The sequence below is a fragment of the Nuphar pumila genome, chromosome 11 (assembly GCF_984573655.1).
Source record: "Nuphar pumila chromosome 11, dmNupPumi1.hap1.1, whole genome shotgun sequence".
Taxonomy (NCBI): Eukaryota; Viridiplantae; Streptophyta; class Magnoliopsida; order Nymphaeales; family Nymphaeaceae; genus Nuphar; species Nuphar pumila.
This window is the reverse complement of record NC_143259.1, coordinates 13192951-13218958: the sequence shown is the minus strand read 5'-3', so window position 1 is coordinate 13218958 and position 26008 is coordinate 13192951. Positions and strand designations below refer to the sequence as shown.

At 35.7% G+C, this 26008-nt stretch overlaps 2 protein-coding genes across 2 annotated transcripts in view; one reads left to right on the top strand and one right to left on the bottom strand.

Moving 5' to 3' along the window:
- Positions 1-1116, top strand: part of LOC149822022 (putative serine/threonine protein kinase IREH1) — a 33075-nt gene extending 31959 nt beyond the window's left edge. Inside the window, exons 14-18 of the mRNA XM_089980207.1 lie at positions 30-86; positions 173-349; positions 636-713; positions 806-926; positions 1033-1116. Of these exons, the coding sequence (XP_089836333.1) occupies positions 30-86; positions 173-349; positions 636-713; positions 806-895 (402 nt within the window). The 3' untranslated portion in view covers positions 896-926; positions 1033-1116. The remainder of the gene's footprint in view (positions 1-29; positions 87-172; positions 350-635; positions 714-805; positions 927-1032) is intronic.
- Positions 1117-3297: 2181 nt separating this feature from the next.
- On the bottom strand, positions 3298-25783 carry LOC149822021 (arginase 1, mitochondrial-like). The gene is made up of 7 exons (XM_089980994.1): positions 25649-25783; positions 22979-23118; positions 21947-22106; positions 20834-20967; positions 17868-18077; positions 4588-4698; positions 3298-3774 (listed from the first exon to the last, which is right to left on the bottom strand). Exons 2-7 carry the CDS (start codon positions 23114-23116, stop codon positions 3514-3516), a joined length of 1014 nt encoding a protein of 337 aa, XP_089837120.1. The 5' UTR covers positions 23117-23118; positions 25649-25783; the 3' UTR covers positions 3298-3513.
- Positions 25784-26008: the final 225 nt, after the last annotated feature.

Below are 26008 nucleotides of genomic sequence, written 5' to 3'. Positions count from 1 at the left end.
ACTTCGCTCCATGTAAGTGGTTTGCACAGGTGAAGAGTCATGTTTTCTTTAAGGATATCAATTGGGAGACATTAGCCAGGCAGAAGGTGCTTTCTGCGGCCAATGTTAATTTTTCACCTAGTTAGATCTGTGGCATAGCCACCACTGATATACTGAACCATTTTGTGCACAGGCCACTTTTGTTCCAGCAGCTGAAGATGCATGTGACACAAGCTACTTTACCAGTCGTTACAACTGGAATCCGGCAAGTGATTATGCTTCTGAAATGGCTAATGAACATGATGATGCTTCTGACACCTGCAGCATGAGTTGCAGCAGCAGCACGCCTAGCAACCTCCAGGATGAAGAAGTAAGAATAAAAGATTGATAAAAGTTCCTGTTTGATTCTTTCATGTTCAGTTGTACACATGGGAGGGTGATAGACTTCATGAAGGTGATGGATATCCCTGGGTGTTGGAGTTCGAAATTTGTTTTGCCCCACTTGTTAGGCCTTAATCTGCTGGTAAGGTTCATAGTACCTACAGGGCTAGTGTCCACTGTGCTGGGCTCTTCACCTTCAGAGGGGAGAAGAATGATAAAATAAAATCCTTGTAGTACCCTAAAAGCTGGCTTTTCTAACTGCATCTACTTGTCAGGGAGATGAATGTGGTGCTCTGGCTGATTTTAGTGCTCCCCTCTATGTGAACTATTCTTTCAGCAATTTTTCATTCAAGGTAAGTAAAAATCTGGTGTTAGTATTTGCTTTTATACAGAAAGATGATTTCATGCTCAAGATTCTAACGTGATGATTAACCAATTTATGCAGAATTTGTCTCAGTTGGCTTCCATCAATTATGATGTGTTGACTAGGAGTACCAAAGATTCACCAAAAGCCTCCAATACCTTGGTCCCTTAGCACTGGATCATGTCTATTCTCTTTTGAACAAGTGTGCAATATTGAGCTTATTAGCTATGTAGTCAAAATATTTTTCTGCTGTTGTTGAAATAGCTTTTTTTTTTGTGCTTCAATTTCTGTCCATTTTTCACATGCAGATTTCAATTTGGAGAAGATGCATCAAAACCCTTCCCTGATTCCATGATGCTGGGTAATGAGACCCATCAATGAGCTAAAGTACGGTATCCATTCTCTCAAATATGTACGAAATTGTGCTTATTGGTCTAATATTAGTATTTAATGGTGCTTATTGGTCTAATATTAGTATTTAATCGTAGCACGAAATGGTCTTTTCTGGTTCAATTCCTATATTTTTCTCCTATGCAGATTACAAATTTCAACAGACTACGTTCTCCATGTGCTGCAGTCCCCATCTGGGATCATCTTAGCTTTCTTTAATTTTCTGAAGACTGACACCAGTCCATCTTCAAAATGAGTTTACTGTTGCGGCTGATTCTGGCATCATCTTGAAGAATTTTGAGATTATGATTCTCAAGAATTTGTATATGTTGTATATTATTACCATAAGCTTTCACCATATCCATTCAGAAACTATCCAAAGCCATCTTGGCAACTGTAAATATCATCTCATAAGTAATGAAATTTTGTTTTCCACTGACTCGTTTTTTGTATCACAAACAAAAGCAATCAGATGCATGAGGCGTTCTTAGAAAATATTCTACACCTGCACGATAGAGAACAATTAAATGCCAAGAAAGCTGCTTGTACTTCATTTTTCATTTTTACTTTCTTTAAAGAGGGCATTCAATTTTTATGACCACCCATCTCAACATTTCTCGAGATGGACACCCAACCCATCTCGAGAATTGTCAAGATGGATGGCTGTCAGACAGGTCTCCGCATATCAGATTACTAGCCAAAGGGGTGCCCCATCAAAACAATTTAGATTATCAAACTACCAGCGGTAGGGTTACCCAATCCTACTCATCACTTCGGCTCTCACAAGTGTTGCACCGTCTTTAATCTGCGCAAATTTTGAAGTTGGTAATTGGAGGCAAGCAGGAAAATTCACACTTATGAGGAAAGGTAGATCGGGGTCGGGGTGAGGGATGGTAAGGAGCTCCATGGCTAGGAGCCTAGGACCTTCACCCCTAGGGCTGCTTGAACAAGCATGCTTTTTGGCCCCTTTGCGTCTTCCTTCCCAATGAACTCCTGTGTTTGGCGCTGAACGCTCGGAGTGTTCGGCCCTTCAAATGGTGTGTGTGTGGGGTCCCTCTCTTTAAGAGCATCACTTCGTGTAGGGATGGCGAGTGCCAGTTTGTGAAGGGATGACAGTAGACCAGGAAAAAACGGGGATCCGTCCCAACCTGCCCTGTTTGGGGTGGGGAGGGAGGACATGAAATGGACTGAAGATGGAGGCAAAAATCAAAACCCCTGCAAAGATGGACTTATTCTTGCCTCTGCCTTGCACTGTTCATGATCTCCATTAATAAAATTACTAATATGCCTTTATTATATTACAAAATAATATTTAAATGATATATATATATATATATATATATATATATATATATATATATATATATAACCATAAGTTCCTAATTCCTAACCCTAAAACGGGACCCCTTTATCTCTTGTTTCTTTCCTCTAATGGCTCTAAAGGACCATTTAAATCTTATACCAGGAGAAAACAAGGACCCGTCCCAACCTGCCCCATTTGAGGTGAATACTGAAAATGCACTAGGGATGGAGGTGAAAATCAAAACCTGCCACGGATGAACTGGAGGAGGGTAAGATTTTGAGATGGAGAGGGGGTGGAGAGCTTGTCCAACATACCCACCCTGGTCTGCAGACATCTCATATTTTTTATTGGGAAGGAAGAACAAAAAACTGGCAAAGCAAGAAAATGAAGAATATATTAAATACATACCAAGCTCCAAGAGGTTCTTGGAACACAGTTGATTACTAATAACTAAAAAAACCCTCAAAACTTTGAACAAAGAACCCATAAACGCGATCAAATCATAGTTACAAAAGAAAATATCTGTATATATCAAAATAAACTATATAAAAATAAAAATGAAATGTAAATAATACACAAACTAGGCAAAAAGTATTTTTTTTCACATTAACATCAAATAAAAAACACGGTACTTACAACATAAGCAATATTTTTTGAAAAATGTCTTTTTGGGTATAATAATGTTCTTTGGAAATATTGCAATAAGATCACAATATTTTCAAAATATTGACAATTTTTTACTATTGATAGTTACTAAATGAACCTGTATAGAAACCAATCTAATTGGACAAAAATAATTTATAATCCAATCAGCAAGATAAAATGCACCAAAAGAAAAAATGCATAAAAATCTAAAAAAAAATGAATAAATTGATCCTCATTTACTACGCAATTTCAACTAGAAAATGACGAGTTATTTTGAACCATCATCCATAAGTCAGCAATTATGTTACTTTGGTTGCAAGTCTCTCATGGGAGAGGCACATGCACAGTTTCACTGAAAACTGCTGGAAAATGATGTTGGTTCCTGTCTAATAATGGATACAAAGGTCTATAAATAAAAAGCCTGTGGACATTTTCAGGAGGATGATTGTAATCATTTGGACATCTTTGCACTCAGTTCTCTGACTAACTTGGCAGCAACCATTGCAGTCATTCCATCAACAGTGTCACGCTGTGGATTGAACTCCACAACATCAGCAGCAACAACATCACCTTCCAAGTTATGGATGATGTCGAGTACATCTCTGAAGGAGAGGCCTCCAGGCTCCAGATGCGACACTCCAGGTGCAAATGCAGGATCCAGGCAGTCGACATCTAATGAAATGTACACACCCTTTACACCTTCACCAAGTTTCTGACAACACAAGTATAACACAGGATTACACATGCTTTCCTTTTCATCACTGGTGGCACAAATTTGATGAAGCATATGCAGACATAGTCATGCTTTGCACAATTAATTATGTATAGCAAAATGGAGTTCAAATAGGAGAAATTTTGCCTGTGCACTAGTTAACATGAATTTGAAAGCATAATATCCTCATTTATGTGAATACCTGTGCATGATAGTCTGCAGCTTTGCTTGCGAGCAAGAGAGGTGTTTGCATGTGAATATGTACACATGTAGGAGCATGAAGATTGAATGCATAAAATGAATTCGTGCCTAGTGGATTGTCAAAGAGTTTCCATCTGATACTGGGGTGTCCTTGTATCTTGTACATGGGAGTATGGCCCAAAAACAACCATGAAGCTCGTAATGTGATGATGCTGACCAGAAATGCATGAACACACACATACACACACACACACAAACACATGCATTAATGAATGCTGTATATATTTGTGCATGGATGAATGTGTTGCGAATGTTTTGCATGTGTCGCAAATATGCACTTGCACATACACAAGACCTTTGAACCAAATGCAAGAATGCAGACTATGAATCGTGTACTTGCACTGACTGAAGAAAATTTTGAAGAAACACACTAGTGGGGAGATACAGGCATGGTGTATTCATAAAACAATGCACACATGAAAGCATCTCCAGAAAATCATGATCATGATGATGCACACAGACACACGGAGAGAGAGAGAGAGAGAGAGAGAGAGAGAGAGAGAGAGAGAGAGAGAGAGAGAGAGAGAGAGAGAGAGAGAGAGAGAGAGAGACCAGATTCTCCAAATATGCCCGATCCTTTGAGAATGTTCGCATTTCATATTGCTCCACTCCAAACCTTTTTGCTTGCTCACGTCCCTCACTTGTTATTGATCTAATACCAACCTACCATACCACCCACCACGGAAATAAGAACTGCAGTTGTGGAAGAGATAATAACCATAATGATATGACGAAGTATCTGGTTCACATGTATAATCTCTACATTTCCAAGGCAGTGTTTCACAAAGTTAATAGCATAAAATACCATGCAGACACCAGCAAACTTATCTATTACAGATAGGAATCACATATACTGAGAAAGCTATAACCACCTGAAATAATCCCATAGATAAATATGAAAAGCATGAACCCCAAGGAAGGTGGACAAATTCAGTGCATCATTATTTCAACACCAGAAAACATCTCATGCAGAAGCACAGTGACATATCCCCACCGGTTATTAATTATTCAAAGCCAGATAACAGGTCTTATCAAATCTACATAATGTTACCCTGCCACTGAATGTATTAGATATTTCTCATTACTAGCATGAAATGCACCAACAAGCTATCGCATGGCCAGTGACTAGGAAATAGGACACAGTATCCATTGACCCAAGTTCAAATCTTGGACTGGCTTTTCTTTCTTTACTTTCACTTCATCTCATCTATTGGTTGAGCTTACAATATCAATGCCAGACACAGGCCTTATTAAAGCAGGTTGGTACAGGCAGTTTGCTTTTAAACGTTTACCAGATCATATGAAATGTAAGCATGACATACTAAAACTCACATTTGGAAACAATTCAGTCTCACATGTCAGACCATAATTACAGGGTTTTCTAGCATGGGTTTTGACATGTAACCAAGGACCCAATACACAGTAGCACACCAGTGTCTTTTTGGTTCAAACGATGCTACACAAAGCACCAGAGCCCTTGGGCATTCTGTAAACTCAGACTGCATACAACGACCCAGGCTTTTATGTGGCAGACTTATATTATCAGCCCTTATACATGTGCTGGCATTAGGAGATGCCCTAAAAATTTAAGCAGTCGGGAAACATTCAGCATTATCATTTGGTTACATTTTTTTATCTCCTAAGACCCTTATTTTCACCTATGTCATGCTATCATTTAATTGGAATAATTTTCTAGATAATGAAGCTTTCTACTACATGACAACAGATACCAGGATCTTTCTTGTATTAAAAGCCATTAGGATTTGGTATGCATGAAAGTCCCCAAAATATACTAAATGTTTGAATTTTTTCTTATGATACAATTACTAAACCATTAGAAACATGGAAATAACCATTTGATTGTTTTTCTCTTAATGTACATATACTGAGATACTCTTGGCCATAGTTTGCTGTTGTATCCTAAAGGAAGCTAATGGTACTTCCATGTAGTTACAAAAAATGGTGCCATCATGCAACTGAGAATATTAGCAAAGACTCGCATTTGAAAGAAGAGTAGAAAGTGGCCATGGACCAACTTATATTTCTCAGGGATATTTCCATTTCTTGGTCAATGTGTGTATGAGATGCATGAAAAATTGAAAATAGTTGTGCCTGCCCTTGTTGGCATGAAACCAATCCAAATGGTACTTTGTTAAAATATATATGTACATGTTCATATATATAACATATATGTATATTTATATATATACACATTATATATATAATTTTGTGGTTGTAATAGTTAATATCCTCTAGGGGTATTTTGGTCATTTGACCCAATCTGCCCATTAGGTGCAGAACTGTTTTTTTTACTTTTTTTATTGTTCTTTATTTTTATTTTTGTCTTTGTTTATATTGTTAAGGGCTTTTTAGTCCTTGACAATTTAGCTGTTGGGAGCTCCCCAACGACTAGAAAGGGAGTCTCTCACTCCCTTTTAAGTGTATTAATAAGGGATCTTTGGTTCCTCCTATGTTATGCATTTGGTGTGCATTCCTTAATAAAATTGTTATTCTTTATGTGTTCTCTTGGCACTTAGTGACTTTTATGATTGAACCCATAGTTGGGTTGTGTGAGTTACTCTTTTGCCTCTTGTGCATAAATGTTATTGGGTTTGTGTTTTGTGAGAACACTTATTTCATTACATGGTATTAGAGCTTTGGAAGATAGACTCTTGAGGACAAGTTGCTCGTGTGGGCGTGAGTTTGTAGATCATGGGTCTCTTAGCGTTCTTAAGAGCATCATTCTTCTTGCCTCCCTTCCTCTATCTCTCTCTTTATCTCATTCTCTCTCTTTTTTTCTTTATCCTCTTTTTGTCCATCACCATGAAAGAGGACTGAGACACTATTGTCACCATTCCTGTGAGACTAAATGACTCCAACTAGTGAGCATTGTTAAAATGCATTGTTTATATATATATAAGGGGTATTTTGGTCTTTTATGTATTGTAATATATGCAGTCCAATAGGGACTGTACAATCTTTTTGTTTTTTTTATTTTTCATTTTATTTTATTATGTAATTCAGTGTTGCCTGATTGGGAGCAGTCCAACTAGTCGTTGGACTGCTTCTAACGGTCATAATTCTGACTGGACTGCCTCGCTTTTCTCCTTTTTGGTTGTATTCCATGCTCTATAAATGGAGCCTTATGTAAACCTGCTAGAATATGCTTTCAAGCATATTTGATAAAGAATACAAAGAACATTTATTTTTTTTCTTTGTGTTTTTGTGAAGTTTGAATTTTTCATCTATTTTATGAGATTGTATTTGGTCCTTTGGAGACCGTATTGTGATTATGCACTATAGCCTTTTGTTAGCATTGTGATTGTGCACTTCTTGTTTCATTTCATGGTATCAGAGCCTTGGGCTCTTGTAGTATTGAAAATCATCTTGGGTGTTCTCTCTTTGTGGTGGTGGTCTTCAAGCTTTGTTCTTTCACTTCAAGCCAATCATTTCACCATTAAAATAAGTGAAAGAGAATCCACCTCTGTCATCTCCTACAAGCTCAACGAAAACAACAACTTGATTTGAGCTACCACAATGAAAAACCATATCAAGGGAAAAAAACTTGGGGGTTTTGTTAGTGGGACCACTAATGAACCCCAACTAAAGCTAACGAGAAGAGAAGGAGATTGAATCAAAGCTCTTTCTGAAAAAGAAAAGGACACGACTTTGCAAGACTATCAGGCCAAAATGGAGGATTGGGAGACTAATAACACTTAAATACTCTCATGGTTCATGAATACCATGGAGTTCAATATTGCCACTTACATCATCAAGTTCAAAAAAGCATGTGATGCATGAATCTTATTAAAGAGCTCATTCATTCAAAAGGATATAGCTAGACTATATTATCTCGATGACAAAATACATACAACTAAGCAAGGAGATAAAAGTAAGAGATTTTTATGGCCTTTTATCACCTATTTGGGATGAATTGGCTATATTAGAACCAAAATAAGAAGGTTCAGCAATTGAAATGAGAAAAAAAGAAGTTGAAAGATAAAATCTTTTCTCTTTCATATATGGTCTTTGACCGAAATTTGAGCAAATTAGGTCCTCTTTACTTCATAGCACTTTGACTCCTTCTATAAGTAAATCCCTTGCTCAAATATGTCAAGCTGAAATTAGACTTTGAATGCAAGTTTAGTGATGAGGTACTTGTCGTATCAAGACCCGGTAACTTTGTTAAAACTTATAAACCCCCTCATTTTGAGAGAAAATTCAATGAATGAGGATATAATGGAGGAAGATATAATAGAGGATACAAAGGAGGAAAAATTACTTGTCACTATTGTAAAAAACCGAGGCACATAAGACCAGATTGTCCTAAATTAAAAAAGGTGGCTGCGGTAAGTGAAGAACCTTAAGAATCAAAGAAAGTGGGCAACTTCAATGATTTGACAATTGCCAACTTGCAACAACTGTTTTACAAATACTAAAAGTCACTCCCTCTACTTCCAATACTACCATCTCTTCTTCTTCTCCTTCAGGTAAGTCCTTTTGGATTTTGGATTCGGAAGCATCTTTTCACATGACTCATAATAAGTCCCTACTATCCGATTGCACTAATTCATATTTTTCATATGTGTCAACCGCTGATGGTACTTCTTTAAAGGTTAAAAGTATAATAAATTTTGACAATAATTCAAAAAAGTTCTTTGTTCCAAATGTTAGGGTTATTCCACAACGTGATTTAAGCATTTTTTTGGTTTTTTAAATTTTTGATTATAGGTGTAAAGTATTCTTCTCATCTAAGGCTTATTGGATGCATGATCTTCAGTCAGGGAAGCTGATTGGGAAATGCTACAGAAGAGGAGACCTTTACTATATAGATTCTTTATGTCTACCTAAAGATTCTTTTTATAATCATATTCAAAAAATTAATTTGGATATTTGGCATAAAAGACTACGACATCCAAGTGTATTCAATCTATCTCTTTTTTCATTTTTAGAAAAATTTTGTAAGAAAAAAAATTGTATGTGAAGATTGCATACTTGGAAAAATACAAATGTTGCCTTTTGGATCTAGAACTTCCTTGACTAATGAAAGTTTTTAATTAGTGCATTCGGATGTATAGGGTCCTGCTCTCGTTATATCAAAAGGTGATTATTCATACTATGTCAATTTCATAGATGATTTTAATAGACACATTTGGATTCACTTCCTTAGGCTCAAATTCGAAGTTTTTCGTGTTTTAAAAATGTTCATAATCTTGTTAAAAATCAATTTAAAATAAATATTAAGATCTTTAGCTCTGACTCAGTGGAAGAGTTTCTTTCAAATAATTTTCAATCATATTTAAAAACCCATGATATTTTGCATAAAAAATCTTATCCTAAAACCCTTCAACAAAATGAAAATTTCAAAAGAAAGCATCATTATATTATTGAAACTACTAGGACCCTTCTTATTTCAAAAGAAGTCCCAAAGAAGTTTTAGGCTGGAGCTACCCTCACCGCGGTTTACTTATTAAATAGAATGCATTATCAAATTTTAGAAAACAAATCTCCAATTGAACAACTCTTTAAGGTTACTCCTGATTTGAAAAGATTAAGGGTTTTTAGATGTAAATGTTTTATGCTTCTTGAAAAATACAACAAACTCTCTCTTAAAGCTATTAAATGTGTCTTTATTGGATATGTCAAAAATCAAAACGGCTATTGATGCTATGATTTTAAAAATGATAAACTTTATGTATCTAGAAATGTAACATTTCTTGAAAAAGAAAAGGGATTTGATCTTGAAAAAACTAAGGAAGAATCCGAGTATGTTTTCTTGTTTGACTTATTGCCTAAATCCAATGTTGAAAATAATGATGAAATTAGTGATAATATTGAAACAAATGATGAACCAACTCATAACATTATACAATACTCTATACGAGATAATGTGGAGCATCCATGTGCCCTTGAAAAATACAACGAATCAACAAATATAGAAGAATCTAGTGTTAGACAATCTGAATGAATACCGGACCTTCAAATAGGTTTGTCTCTTATGAATATTTTTCCTCAAACTATAACGCATATCTTCTAGCAATTCACTCACATAATGAGCCATCTATCTATAAAGAAACCAAAGACATAAAAGAATTGATAGAAGCTATGAAAATAGAATTAGATGTATTACATAAAGCACATACTTGAGAAATTCATCTTCCTAAGAGAAAAAAAACAATAGGATATAGATCGGTATCTATGTCACATAGGTGCGGGTACGGGTGCGGCACTTTAAAAAAGTTTGGGTGCGGGGGTGCGGGAAGTGTATATATATATATATATATATATATATATATATATATATAATTTTTAACAGTTTTAAGTTAACACTACGTGTATTTGTGTGCATTTATGTATTTATATATATAATATAGATAAAAATGGACTTGATTACGGTTAATTGAATCTACTTTTGGATAGAAATGGACCTTAGTGTGGTTGACTTCACCTAACATAAAGGAAGCTGTGTCCAAGTGTCGCACCCGCTGGGTGCGGGTGCGACGCGGGTGCGGTGCCTTGTTAGAAGAGTCCGTGTGACATAGATCGGTATTTAAGGTGAAAACATAAAGTGACGAATCTCTAGAAAGATATAAAGAAATGTTAGTTGCAAAAATATATTCCCAGGAATATGATATACATTATGAGGAAACCTTTGCCCTAGTAGCTCGCATGACCACAATTAAGACTCTAGTTGTGGTAGCATCCATTAGGAATTGATCTATATATCAGTTAGATGTTAAGAATGTCTTCTTAAATGACAATTTAAATGAACAAGTTTACATGGATCCTCCTCTTGGTCTGACTATTGAAAATGATATGGTTCTTCATCTTCAAAAGGCTTTATATGAGCTTAAATAAGCTCCTAAAGCATGAAATGATCGGTTTAATGGAACTATAGTTAATTTTAGATTTATGTTATACTGAAACAACTCTTTTTACAAGATCTATAGGTACTTCGCTTACCATTTTGCTCTTATATGTTGCTGATATGATCATCAGTGGGAATAATCAGAAGAAAATTGAAAAAATTAAAATTATTCTTAAGAAATCTTTTGATATGATTGACCTTTGTTTTTTGAAGTACTTTTTAGGTATTGAAGTAGCATATTTGCTAAGAGGATACATTTTGTGATACATTTTGTCTCAAATAAAGTTTGCAGTTGATATTATTGCACGTTCGAGAATCACAAACACAAAATATGCCGACACTCTTGAAGTGATAAATGCCAAAATGAGAGCTGAAGACGGGGTTTTATTAGATGATCAAACTCCTTATAGGCAACTTATTGGATCACTAATGTACTTGTCTATTACTAAACCGGATATATCGTATGCAGTGCATACTGCAAGTCAGTTTCAGCATGCACCTACGGCAGTTCACATGAGTGCTGTGTTAAGAATAGTTCGATACATTAAGAAGACTATATCTAAAGGGATATTCCTATCCTCTTCTTCATCTTTAAATCTGACTGGGGAGGAGATCCCAATAACCGACACTCAACTATGAGTTTTTATGTATTTATAGGTGATTCCCTCATTTGCTGAAGATGCAAAAAACAACAGAAAGTGTCTTTATCTTCCACAGAAGTTGAATATAGGGCGATGGCTACAACAACAACCGAGTTCTGAGTGTTGATGTTTCAGAACCTTCAAAGTTATATTGTGATAACGAAAGTGCCATATACATACATAGCCAACAATCACATATTTCATGAACGAACAAAACATATCGAAATGGATTGTCACTATGTTTATGAAGAATACTTGAAGGGAACGATTATGTTACCATATATTCAGTCCAAATTTCAGAAGACTTCTCCACCAAAGTTCTTCCTCTATCACAATTTTTGTTTCTTCTTAACAAACTTTCGGTGATCTCACCATAAGTTTGAGGGAGAGTGTTAAACTGCATTGTTTATATATAACTAATATACACATGTATATCGGGAGTATTTTGGTCTTTTTATGTATTATAATATATGCAGTCCAATAGGGACGGTTAAGTCTTTTGTTTTTTTATTTTTCATTTTATTTTATTATGTAATTCAATGTTGACTTATTGGGCATTGGACTGCTCTCATCGGTCATAATTATAACCGTTGGAGGCAGTCTAAGGACTATTGGACTGCCTCCCTTCTCCCCTTTTTGGTTGTATTCCATGCTCTATAAATAGACCCTTAAACCTGCTAGAATATGCTTTCAAGCATATTTGATAAAGAATACAAAGAACATTTATTTTTTCCTTTGTGTTCTTGTGAAGTCTGGATTTTTCATCTCTTTTGTGAAATTGTATTCGGTCCTTTAGAGACCATATTGTGATTGTACACTTGTATAACCTTTTGTTGGCATTGTGATTGTGCACTTCTTGTTTCATTTCAAGCATCAATTGTCAAATATCAAATTTGGAGCAAGGGTCTATAGGGTTTAGTGGATGGGATCGAGAGAGAATCTAAACTCATGCTTACAAAGATCGACAACGAAAAAGAGGTGGTGCTCCAAGGAGATGACATGATCAAAGCCGTTGCTAAATATGAAAAAATATAGAAGGAAACAAAAAAGAGGTGGCTCTCCAAGGAGATGGTAAGATCAAAGTCGTTGCTGAATATGAGAAAAGATAAGCAATGGAAGATGGGCACTCTAAGATCATAGTGTGGCTCATTAATAGCACGGATATAAAGAAATGTGCAAGCCTAGCTAAGTTTGATTATTCTAGTGATGCTTGGAAATATCTCCAAATATATGTACTCCTTAAAGAATATAATATGTAACCTCCAAAATAAAGTAAGAACCATGACCCAAGGAGATATGAGCATAATAAAATACTACAATGCTCTATCTCTTCTTTGGGATGAGTTGGCTCTCTTAGAGCCAAAATAGTATTGTCCTATAGACATCGAGCTCTGTAAAAACAAATTAACATGAAGGATTTCTATCAATTTGTAAATAAACTTAGACCCGAATTTGAGGAAAATAGTCTGCTCTCTTACGTAGAGGATGTATGTCTTTCATAGTAGAAACACTTGAAGAATTAACTAAAAAAAAAATAGGTTGAAGAAACCCACCTCCTCAAAAGATGAAAACTCTATTCTTGCCATGTCAAGACACCAAGACCTATAAACCTCCCTACTTTGGAAGAAGTTCCAACGACTATGAATCTAAAAAGAAGATTGTATATCATTTTTGTAATGAGGCGGGCCACATTAAATCTCTTTGCCTGAAAAGAAGGAAAAAAGATAAAAGAGAAGAAAAAAGAGTGACTTTCGTGGGGTCATCATTTCAAAAAAGTGATGTAAATGAAAACTCCAAGAGTATCAGTTCAATGTCACTAGCTCAACTTGTGAAGACACTACAACCACTACTCAGGAACCAAGCTTATTCCCTCTTCGCTGCCGCCATATCTACTTGCATGGATCCTGAAAAGACTTTTTAGATTCTTGATTCTAGTGCATCTTTCCACGTGACTCCTAATGAGTCCATATTATCCGAATATCATGCTAACCCAAATGATTCTTATGTTTTAACTTTTAACAGGGAGACTTCCTTGAAAATCAAAACTTTGGGGACTTTAAAAAATCTTTTCAAATTACAAATTTCAAGAAATGAGAACAAGTGCAATTTTGACATACTAGGATGTTCTAATCTCCTATGCTAATTTTCTTTGTCTTTCATTATCACAAAATTACAAAAAACTTGCTTTGATAACTCTAGATGGTCCATGAAGTAGAAATCTCCACTTATATAACCTCGTCCAATCGGCCTCCCAGACTGGAGATCCTACGCCAAGTAACCACTAGATGAAAAAGAGATCATGTATTCATGGTCGGCAATTTGAGAAACGAATTGGAGATTCAAATTTAGTTTTGGTACTATTCTAATGTTTTGATTTGTAAAGATTGCATTATTGAAAAAATGAAATCCTTACCTTTTGCATCTAGTCATTTTGTCTCTAAAGAACCATTTGAGTTAATACATTCGGATGCATGGGGACCGTTACAAGTTGTGTCTAATAGAGGAGTATCATACTATGTTATATTTATTGACAATTATAGTAGACATACATGGATATATTTTCTTAGGCTCAAATACGAAGTGTTTGATTGTTTTCAAAAGTTTCACAACTATGTTAAAAATCAATTTAAAGCAAATATTACAATTTTTAGATCCGATTCCGGAGGAAAATTTCTATCAAATGATTTCAAAAATTATTTTGATCATGACATTGTTCATCAAAGATATTGCCCAAATACTCTCCAACAAAATGGTTTAGCAAAAAAAGAACATCGACATATCATTGAAACTACTAGGACTCTTATCATATAAAAAAATGTTACAAAAAGGTTTTGGGCCAAAGCCGTCATTTGATTAATAAAATGCCTTTAACCATTCTTGAAAACATGTCTCCTATAGAAAATTTGTTAAAAACTCCCCCCGATTACAAAAGATTAAGAATTTTTGGTTGTACGTGTTTTGTTCTTACCAACAAAAATGATAAACTATGCCAAAAATAAAAAAAGATATAAATGTTATGATATTGAGAGGGACAAACTTTATGTTTCAAGAAATGTTACCTTTTTTGAAAAGGAAAATGAATTTGATAAAATTGAGTCTAAGAAACATTATGAATATTCCTTTCTTTTTGTTCTTGCTAATGAACAAGTTAAAGTTGATGATAATGATAGTATGAATGAAAATAATGATGGTGACATTCATGATGTGCATAAGTGACAATGAGGACACTTATGATGCACATGAAAATGATAGTGAAAATCATAATGATATAGTTGAATCACATAATGAAGTTCAACTCTACACTCATTGTACCAAGATTATCCACCATGTGCATCCGAAAAATATTCACAACATTAATACATAGATCCATCTAGTATTAAAAGATCTATGAGGATTTCTAAAGCACTTAGTAGATTTGTGTCTTATTGAATCCTTTAAACCTAAGTATAGTGCATGTCTTATGGTCATTCACTCATATGTAGAATCATCTTCTTATAATGAGGTTAAAAATCATCACGAATGGATTGAAGCTATGAATAATAAATTATAAGCTCTGAAAAAAGCAAAAACATGAAAAATTCAATCATTTCCTATAGGGAAGAAAACCATAGGGTATAAATGGGTCTATAAAATTAAAACTAAAAGCAGTGTGATATTAGAAAAATATAAAGTTGGGCTAGTAGCTAAGGGGTATATTCAAGAATACAAAATAGACTATCAGGAAACATTTGCCCCAGTTGCTAGAATGACTATCATTAGAACTCTTACTGCTATAGCATCTATTAGAAAATGACTTATTTTTCAAATGGATGTTAAAAATATTTTTTTTAATGGTAATCTTAATGATGAAGTTTATATGAAACCTCTCTCAGGATTATGGTTAGCACATGAACAAGTCATTCGCTTGCGGAAGGCCTTGTATAGCCTAAAAAAAGGCCCTAAGGCTTGATATAATTTATTCAACAGTGTGATGATTCAACTAAATTTTAAATCTTGTTATACTGACATTACACTGTTTGTTAAGTCTTCTGATGCACGTATAGTAATTCTACTTCTCTACGTGGATGATATGATTATCACAAGAGGTGATAAGCAGGGAGTTAGTCATATCAAATATGTCTTCAAGGCCAACTTTAATATGACAGATCTTAGCTTTCTTCATTATTTTCTTGGTATTGAAGTTGCATATTCACTTCATGGCTATTTCTTATAATAAACTAAATATGCAGCTGAAACAATAGAAAGATCGGGGCTTACTGATTAAAAGCAAGTTGATACTCCAGAGGTCATCAATGCCAAGATGAAGAAGGATGGTGCAAAACCTCTGAAGGATCTAATTCAATACAGACAAATAATTAGAGCTCTAATTTATCTTTTTATTACTCGACCAAATATTGTTCATGTCATTCATTATGCTAGTCAATTTCAACATTCTCCTACTATAGTACATATGAGTGTTGTAATGTGGATTATTAGATATATTAAATAGACTATTAATTATTGTTTATTTTTGTCATCTTCCTCTCTATTAAAAGTTATTGCATATTTAGATTTTGATTGGGATTGAGATGTTAAGGATCATCACTCAACTAAAGGTTTTTGTATCTTTAGAGGTGACTCATTGATTTCGTAAAAATATAAAAAACAATAAAAGGTATCCTTATCTTCCATATAGGGATGGGAGTGGATCGGGGGAAAATGGGCCCCCGCCCTGCCTCGCCCCGTTTGGATCGGGGATGGAGGGCATGGAATGGGGATGGAGGCGGGGATGAAGGTTAAAATCAAAACCCGTGCGAGGATGGAGGCGGGGATGGACTTACGCTTTCCCCCGCCCCATCCATGATCCCTGATCCCCGTTAGTAAAATAACTAAAATACCTTTAGGGATGGCAGTGGACCGGGGAGAAATGGGGCCCAACCTCGCCTCGCCCTGTTTGGACTGAGGATAGAGGACATGAAACGGGGATGGAGGTTAAAATCAAAACCCGTGTGGGATAAAGGCGGGGATGGAAGGCAAAATTTTGAGACGAGGCAGGGGTGGAGTCCTTGTTCCCCGCCTCCGCCCCGGTCCACTACCATCCCCTACTTCTACAACACTCTTAAGATTATGTTGTAACGACAAAAGTGTCGTTTACATCGTGGGCAATCATACATTTCGTGAACGAACCAAACACATCGAAATAGATTCTCATTATGTTAGAGAAGAATTTTTAAAGAAGACTATTACATTGCCGTATGTGTCATTTGAGTATCAACTGGCAGACTTCTTCACCAAAGCGCTTTTGTCTTTAAGATTCCACTTCCTTCTTGGCAAACTCTCGATTGTGACATCATGAGTTTGAGGCAGAGTTACTGGAAGCGCCTAGGTAAAAGGGGAAGCGCGCTTCCCCGAAGCGCGCTTCCCCGAAGCGCGCTTCGAAAGCGCGAAACGTCGCGCTTCCGAAGCGTGAGGGGAAGTGTCTCCCTTTTTTGGGAAGTGCGCTTCCTTTTTATGGGAAGCGCGTTTCCCTTTTATGGGAAACACGCTTCCCCCTCGCTTCCCCGTTTTTTCTATTTTTTCGCTTCCTCCTCGCTTCCTAGGTCGCTTCCGGTTCGCTTCCTAGGTCGCTTCCGAGACGGTTCAGAATTTTCTTCTAAGTAGTCTCACGCTTCCCCGCTTCCTAAAATTTTGAAAGTGCCTCGCTTCCCGCTCCCGCTCCCGCTTCCCGCTTCCTCGACTGGTAACTCTGGTTTGAGGAGGGGTGTTAAAATATATATGTATATGATGTTCATATATATACATTATATATATAGTTTTGTGGGGTATTTTGGTCATTTGACCATTGTAATAGGATCTGCCCATTATGGGCATAACTGTTTTTTTACTTTTTTATTGTTTTTTATTTTTATTTTTCCATGACAATCTAGCCGTTGGGAACTCCCCAACGACTAGAAAGAGAGTCTTTAACTACCTTACTCTGTATAAATATGGGACCTTTGGTCCCTCGTATGTTATGCATTTGGTGTGCATTCCTTACTCAACAAAACTGTTATTTTTTATGTGTTCTCTTGGCCCATAGTGGCTTTTATGCTTGAACCCCTAGTTGGGTCGTGTGAGTTGCCTCTTGTGCATGAACCTTACTGGGTTGTTCACACTTTCCATTTTCACTGGCCAGAGCTTTCTGATACTTGGGCAGTGTGAGAGGACACAGGCATGCATACAAGATAAGGGAAGGAAATTGAACTCAACTTGCTCCAAACAACAGATAAACAAACACAAAATATTGAATGAAAGTTTGAGCTGAATTTACTTGAAAAAGAATGAGAGGTGAAACAAAAACTCACCTGAAGAAGCCGTCTTGCGTATCCACCCTCCATTATCCTAGCAAAAGGAGAAGCATGAGAATATTTGTTTCCTTCAAATGCATGATAAATATCTGGATGAGCATCTAGATGAAGAATATCTACAGGTCCTCCAAGCTTCTCGGCTACACCTCTTACAACTGGGAAGGATATTGAGTGATCACCTCCTAAAACCAAAGGACGAAGAGGAGCCTACAGATCATATTTAAGAGTATCAGTAGTACATTGACAAGCAAGAAGAATATGCAACATGAATTATATAGAACAAGATGTTTATAGAAAATAAAATGCAGAATGAGAAGCGTTTTTTTTTAATAAAAAATGAGAAATTTCCAAAACCATTTCAAGTTTGAACTCAAAGAACTAAATTCTTCTCCAAGTTTGATATGCATTGCCAGACATCAAACTACACAATTTCCAAGCTACAATATGCTATTGAAGATGATACAACAGATTTTCTTCATTAACTTCAGATATACAAGGACAACACAAGTGATAAGCTATGTTAGAGAGCAGGAAAAATGACAGGAAACACGTTTCATGACTCAAAGGAAAGACTGCTAACAGATGCCTTGCCGGTTGCAAAAAGGTTGTACTAGGGATGTTCACTTATGAAAAGATGATGAGCGTTATTAATATGATTCATACAGGGTTTTATATTAGAAGTTCGATTGGTGTGAAGAATTCCTTGCTCAATGCATGACAGGCTAAGATAGCCCCTATTACTGGTTTTAATATTCTATAGGCTTCATAAGACTATCAATGCCAATGTCATCATCAGAAAACCTACTTATGGAAATTTCATTCGCAATGGATACAACTCCACCTTTCCTGGTACAGATCCATTGACAGCTATGAAAGATGGTATATGACATCCTTTTAGATAACCCAGAAAGATAAGACAGAAACTTGAGAGGAAGTCTGTGCCTTAGCACCTGGAATTGCCTGTCTTCCCTGGGAAGATATGTTAGTGAAGCCTGAAAGCTAAATATGTTGTTGGTCATACTAGTATTTCTTGATTACTAGGACCAAGATATTCAATAGACAAAAAGTGTTCAATTCTAAAGCATCATCGTCATCAAGCCTTATTACAAGTACATGGGGTTCATTTTATGAGCTTTATTTCTTCATTCGTTCCTATCCAGTCTGCAACACTAAGCCACAATCAACATATTAAAATCCATCAGTTCAGTCAAACATACTCAATTAGGTTCTCAGGAACCAAATCACATATCTTTTTTTTGGAGGTCTAATCCAAGGGAAAACCTCCCATCACTGACCATACATTGGCAGGCCTTCTGTTGGTCCTTTCAGACATCCCTGCCCCTGCCGCCCGGGGAGTACCCAGCTTTGACCTGGCATCAAAGGACGCCAACCGTGGGTTTTGTATTGATGACATCTCTTCATCTAGGATAAAGGCATGAAGGAGAAACTGTTTAAATGTCACAGTTTTCCCATCTTTTGTTGAGATTTTTACACATCACAGAAGATTAAAGTTCAAGATGGTTCATCCTCATAACCGACTACCCTCTAAGATGATCTAGTACCAAAATGGTACTACTCTAGATTCCTATAAAACTGAGTATATGGTTGTAGTTTGGGAAATGATAATGATATGCTTATTAAAAGTCATCAACCAAATCACTTGCTTATAGCTCACCAATTTCTGTTTATGTATAGTTAAGCTCCTACACCAAATAAATGATTACGAGTTGACCCAAGATCATCTGCATAACAATTTTAAAACTGTTTTGCATGTGATCATACAGGACTTGATATTGATGCTTATTGGACTGCAAATGCCTTTTTCATGTACCACAGGTTGCCTTATCTCCCAATGTTTTTTGCCTAAGAACTGAAATAAAAGAATACAGCAAGCAAGAGAGAGAAAGAGGTGTGCGTTTTTTGTATGCAAGTGACTTCTCCACATAATTTTCCATTATTTTGCCATTGGCTATTGATTTTATATATATATATATATATAAATGATTACGAGTTGATCCAAGATCATCTGCATAACAATTTTGAAACTGTTTTGCATGTGATCATAAAGGACTTGATATTGATGCTTATTGGACTGCAAATGCCATTTTCATGTACCACAGGTTGCCTTATCTCCCAATATTTTTTGCCTAAGAACTGAAATAAAAGAATACAGCAAGCAAGAGAGAGAAAGAGGTGTGCATTTTTTTGTATGCAAGTGACTTCTCCACATAAATTTCCATTATTTTGCCATTGGTTATTGATTTTATATATATATATATATATATATATATATATATATATATATATATATATATATATATATATATATATATATATATATATATATATATATATATTAGTCATCAAATAAAACCAGCATGCAAATTAGTTAATGCAATCTGAACCAAAATAGATGTCTATTGGATGGTGGATCCTAGCATGCCATTAAACTATTTTATGTAAGTACCCTTTTATGATTCTGACTTCCGTTCCTTAAAAATAAGTGTATTAGAGAAGATGTACCATTATCCTAGAACAATTTATTGTAAGTAAGATGTATCCTGCCTGTATTGGTTCCACTTGAAGTTTTGAACACATTATTTCCTTCAAGTTACACTACAATCTTCCAGTACAAATATGATGTCTTTAATTAATAGCTCTAGCGGAGATTTTCATTAACATTTAATGCATCTCATGGCAAACAAACTTAAAATGTAAAGCAGAAAGAAGGTAGTATGGCAGGCAAAGAAAATAAACAAAACATACTAAAACAGTTCTCCATTTAGAAGGGAAAAAGTATGCTAAGAACCACGGTGGTTTGTGCAGTGACCATCAACCACTGCATATCTGAAAAGCTTGGAAAATGAAAAGAAAATGTTTAGGGTGCAGAAGTTCCATCATGTCACTACACACATGTTACTTTAAAGAACTTAAAAACGTGGAAAGGTGATAATACAACTTACTTCATCCATGACTATCTTGACAGACTCACTTATAACATTCATCAATCTGTCATCATCAACACCACACTCCCGAATCTCTTGGACAGGAACATCACCAACATCACTTAATACTCGTAAATCTTTCAAATCTTTCCCTGAAATGCCATTACAATTAATAAGCATGAAATGGAGAAAATATCCCCAAATTAGAAAAGAAGGTAATTAACAAAAGACCAATATCTGTGACACAATGGCCAAAAGAATGTAACAGGAGAATAGAGACCTTTGCTCAAGTTGGAGCATCAACAAACGGCAGATGAAACATGGAGTAGAAATTTATTTCAATTTAAAGGAAAACTGTACTCACTGTCAATATAAGAGCATATTTATTAATATTATTCACTATTTGTTTGTTTAACCGCAATAGTAAAAGGTGTAAAATATAAGACCATCACATACAAGCTGTATGCCATAGTCATCAGGTTCTTTGGATGTGGCTCACGGATTGCCAGGGCTGGAACACCCTGGTGGACAGGTAGGATCATTTAAACTAAAAAGGATACTGATATACTAAAAGCCAACTCATGAGTTACAGTTTGCTGCCCAAGGTAGAGCACCCGGTACATGAATTAAAATGAATTAAAAGTATGTTATTATACAAGATGCCTGAAGAGCAGAAACCACAACAATGTTCTTTTCATAGTTACTGGTTGGAGTTATCACTGATACCCTTTACAGGAACAAACTGAAAAATTACAATTGCAGTAAACTAAGTTATGAAAAGATCTACATGCAGAAGCAAAATATAGTATACTTGGTGGAACAAGTATAGCCTCCAAGAAGTTGGCCGGTTAACCTTGGTTGCATAAGTTTACAGGGAGGACAACGACCACATGACAGCAGAGTGATGTGCTTATGAGCAATAGTGAAATGTATTCATAACAACAATGAAAGTTTCTCTGTCTTCCAAGACCCAAATGAACCCGCAGGTTTTCATTGATGAAGATGAAATAAATTAGTGGAAACCCACAATAAACTAACAAATAGTGGCTTTAATTAACTGTTCAAACTACAACATAAAAACAATGAAAGCACAATTATACACTATTAACTAACCCAGTCTAATTACATTACCAGTTTCAGCAGTGGAGTTTGTGCTACCACACCAAATAGCCTCCCTAATACGAGGTGGTGCAAATGCAGGGCCTTGGAGAAAAGATGAATTGTGCCCAAGGGGAACACCAAGCAGTGAAGATGATGCAACAGCACCTCCTAAAGCTCGCACGATTTCCGCCTACAATGAATATTGAAGTGTTCAGTCATCACAAAAGTCTGAAATTACTTTTACAAGACTATTACTAAAGACAGGTTGAAATTTCAGTAGACCTAACAGATGATACTGGCTATCCACATACATATCTTCAGTTGACAAATTCAATAAATAGCAATAACAATTAACAAGTTCCCAAAAATAACGTCTGTGCAGTGTGGAGTCTAAAAGTTTACAAAATTCTCTGTGCCTCTGACAATAGTTGTGTTCATTATTGGTTGGTATCACCAAAAGCACTGAAAGGTTTACTGAAAAACATAAATCACTTTTGTAATTGTATTCCGTGAAAAAATAAATTAGCAAAAGGTGTTCAGCACTTTCCTAAGAACTTATTGAAGCATCCTTTGTGCTATGCCACACATCATAACCTTGAGAATATCTTGGTTATTAAGTAAATACTTTGGAAGATCTTAGGAAAGTTTTGGTTCTTGGGTGTGTCCCCATGTATGCCTGTGCCTGCGCAGAAATAGTTTCCTGACCCAGTCGTGAGTATGAAAAACAATTCCAAGCAAGGATAACTAATAACTATCATTGACAACATCAAACAGAATACTCTACATTCAAGTTTTGTCTCATTTTAACTTCTCATATAAACAAGCACCAGCAATCCACAATGATGATTTTAAATCTTCTAGCAAGGCACACAGTTATCTTTGAAGTTGAGGATCAGATACCATTTTACAGAAGCCATAGTACATGCCTTCTCATGTTGTGATGCTAAATTGACAATGGAGTAAAACCTTATCCAATCACTAGAAGCCTAATCATAAGCTACAAGAAACAAATAGTTCTCTTCTCAATTTCAAAAGCAATACCAAAAAAAAGAAGGAAAGTACCTTATGCTGTGCCCTCTCACGAATAAGAGTAAGAGAAGCTTCTACAACACGATTTTGACCCTCAATTAAACTCGTAGAATGGTTTACGGCATTAAGTCTCTGCATATAGTGAAGTCCCAGTCTTCCTAGGTTCCTCATTGCTGGATATCCAAAAAAACTTCAGCATATTGTTGAACTTAGAAAAGACTTATATTTCAAAGAAATGTATAAAACCCAAAAGAACAAATGTAACAAAATACATTTAATAGAGAAGGCTCAGACATGTAAGTTCAATAGAGAAGACTCAGATATGTGCTCATATATCATAGTTAGATGAACTAGTATGAGAATTCTATCCTTTCAAGTTCCATTCAGAAGCAAATCAGTATAAGATTACTGCAAACTAGGTCAAGCAGATAAAGGTAACTTGAATTAACAAATCCACGTCCGTGCTTTAATCAATTTATTACTTGTTGGAAAATATAACATACATAATATGCACAACGGACACATACACAGAGGCAAGCATGCACATGACACACATGCTCTTTCTTGGTGAATATTTACAAATACAGAATTTCCAAAGAAACACAATGACCAGGAACACATATAGTAGAGATCTATTATCCTAATCTCTCTTTGCTACTGAAGCTGTTGTAGATGACAAGCTGCAGTCACTCTATCAAGCCACAGGGACATTGACACATATGAGAATCAATAAGAATAAGAAACACAAAAGGACAATTTTTTTGAAAATTAGGGAACAAGGACACAATTTTTTTTAATTGACAAAGAATACATATTTTATATTTTAATATATAAACTAATTTTTAGAGGATATATTATTAAAAAATAATATCAAAATAATGTAGAACATGCCATGACGTTTCACATGTCATGTCCGTGTCTGGTGTCGTGTCATCTAGACAGGGGCCTAAATAGTAGGTCCTGTGACATATTCACTCTATGCTCCCAGTGGATGGTTAGGACCAGATGTCCAATGGAGGCATACCTGTGCGACATGGAGGATGTAAATTCAACAATTCATACATACATCTGCACACTTCAACCCACATATAAACAAGCAAGCAAGGGCATTGACTACCAAACAAATCTCAATGCACATATATATGTCATTGCAGAGGTAACAGGACACAACTATTTCATTATGGCTTTGTCATGGTTGCAATAGCAGCTCACATCATCCAAAGCCTCATGTGGTCAACTCTATGATTTTTCAACTTCTCTAGATACAGAAAAAGATAGCAACCAGGAAACCCAGCAACACTTTAGACAATTCTGGACTCTAAAAGGAGTAACAAAATACCCATTCTGAATCAATGACACATCTCTATCTATTTATCCATGACCAGATAAATATTTCAAAAGGGGGGAAAAGATAAAAGCAAGCAACCCAAAACATCTCTTATTGAGCATATTATGGGCATGCAGACACAAAATTATGCTATCCAAAATTCAAATTATTGATGTACAAGATATATCATCTAATTATATATTTAGTTACAAATTACAAAATTCTTTCCGAGTATCACAAAGAATAAAGAGTGCATTCTCTGCTCTGGAACTTGAAAGTATGCATTGCTTTTTCAAGTAAAATAAGCTTCTTGATGCAAAGATCGACATAAAAAGTTGAGAAATGGATATTTTTATGACATCCAATTTCTTCCCTTCCCTTTAATAATAAACTTTGAGGTGCAGTTAATTCATGAGTCTAAAGTTCCAAACTCCAAACCATCCCTTGAAGTGTCTAAAGTTTAAACATGCATACAGGAGCACACAAAAATTTTTCGGCTTCTCAAATCCAGCATACCTATAAGACTCTTCGTGTGAATGCTTCTATACACATTTCTCTGGAAACTGTGACCATCTCAAAGCCTTTCTAAAATTGGATGAGTGTCTTTAACCATGCTCAAATAGAGGGAGAAAAAAGATTCCTATCCTTATCAAAATTAATTGATCAAACAAGAGAAAAATTCAAAGCATATTGATGTATCAATGCCCGCAATTCTAAGAAAATATGAAGAGCAGTTAAAAAGGAGGTTGATTTCTTTTCTGTAAGAAAAATGTTTCACAGACCACTCAACCAAAGGCAGAACAACTCTTTGCCAACATAACCTATGGATAAAAGTCACAAGCTTTCCATTTCCCCAAACTAATAATACCATAAAAGAAGACGGTAGTCCTTCCCATTGTCATGGGAAAATAAAGGCATCTGCGTAAAATACCCACCAAATTTCGTAAAGAAATTCCTATGGGGTCAGACTACTGGGTGTCCACATGTCAAACGAAGATGAATGAAATACTCGCCGAATTCAATTCACCACAACAACAATCACGTATCTTCGTGCACCACAAAAACAGAAGTCACAAAACCTTCAAATCATTACAAAGCAAAATGGTTCTTCGGAGCCCCACAGGAAAAGAACATACAAAAAAAAAAACTTCACTATGTGATAGTTTGTCATAAAAACCAAGAAATATTGGTACCCATTAATCTCCGCGTTCACGAAGATCCAAGAATCTAGTTTAGCTGTTTCAAACACCCTCAGATAACAGAACTGATACAGAGAGAGAGAGAGAGAGCAAATCATGGTTTCCCTTAAAATCCAAAAAGAAAAAGAAGAATAACCAAAAGAAAAACAAAGAAAGAAAGAACTAAAAGGCCCGTACCGATATTATACGCGTATGCTTGTGAAAGTTCCTCCTGGTGAACCTTTCTCCTGATCAAAGAGAAAAAGAGGAAGGCCTTCTGATTTTTTTCATTCAATAAGCGAAAGGCCTTCTGATTTCGATGGTAGAAAAAAACGAAACCTGCTGTTGCGACCATAAATAAGCAATGAATACGTATAGATAATTGTAGAAAAGAACATACCCGTTTGTTAAAAATTGATGAGAAAAAGCCTCATGCAAAAACAGGGGTACCTCCGTACAGAGAGAGAGAGAGAGAACCTCAAAGTAGTGCACCAAAGGAGAAGAAACGACACACAAAAGGAAACAAGCGACAGAGAGAGAGAGAGAGAACCCAGACAC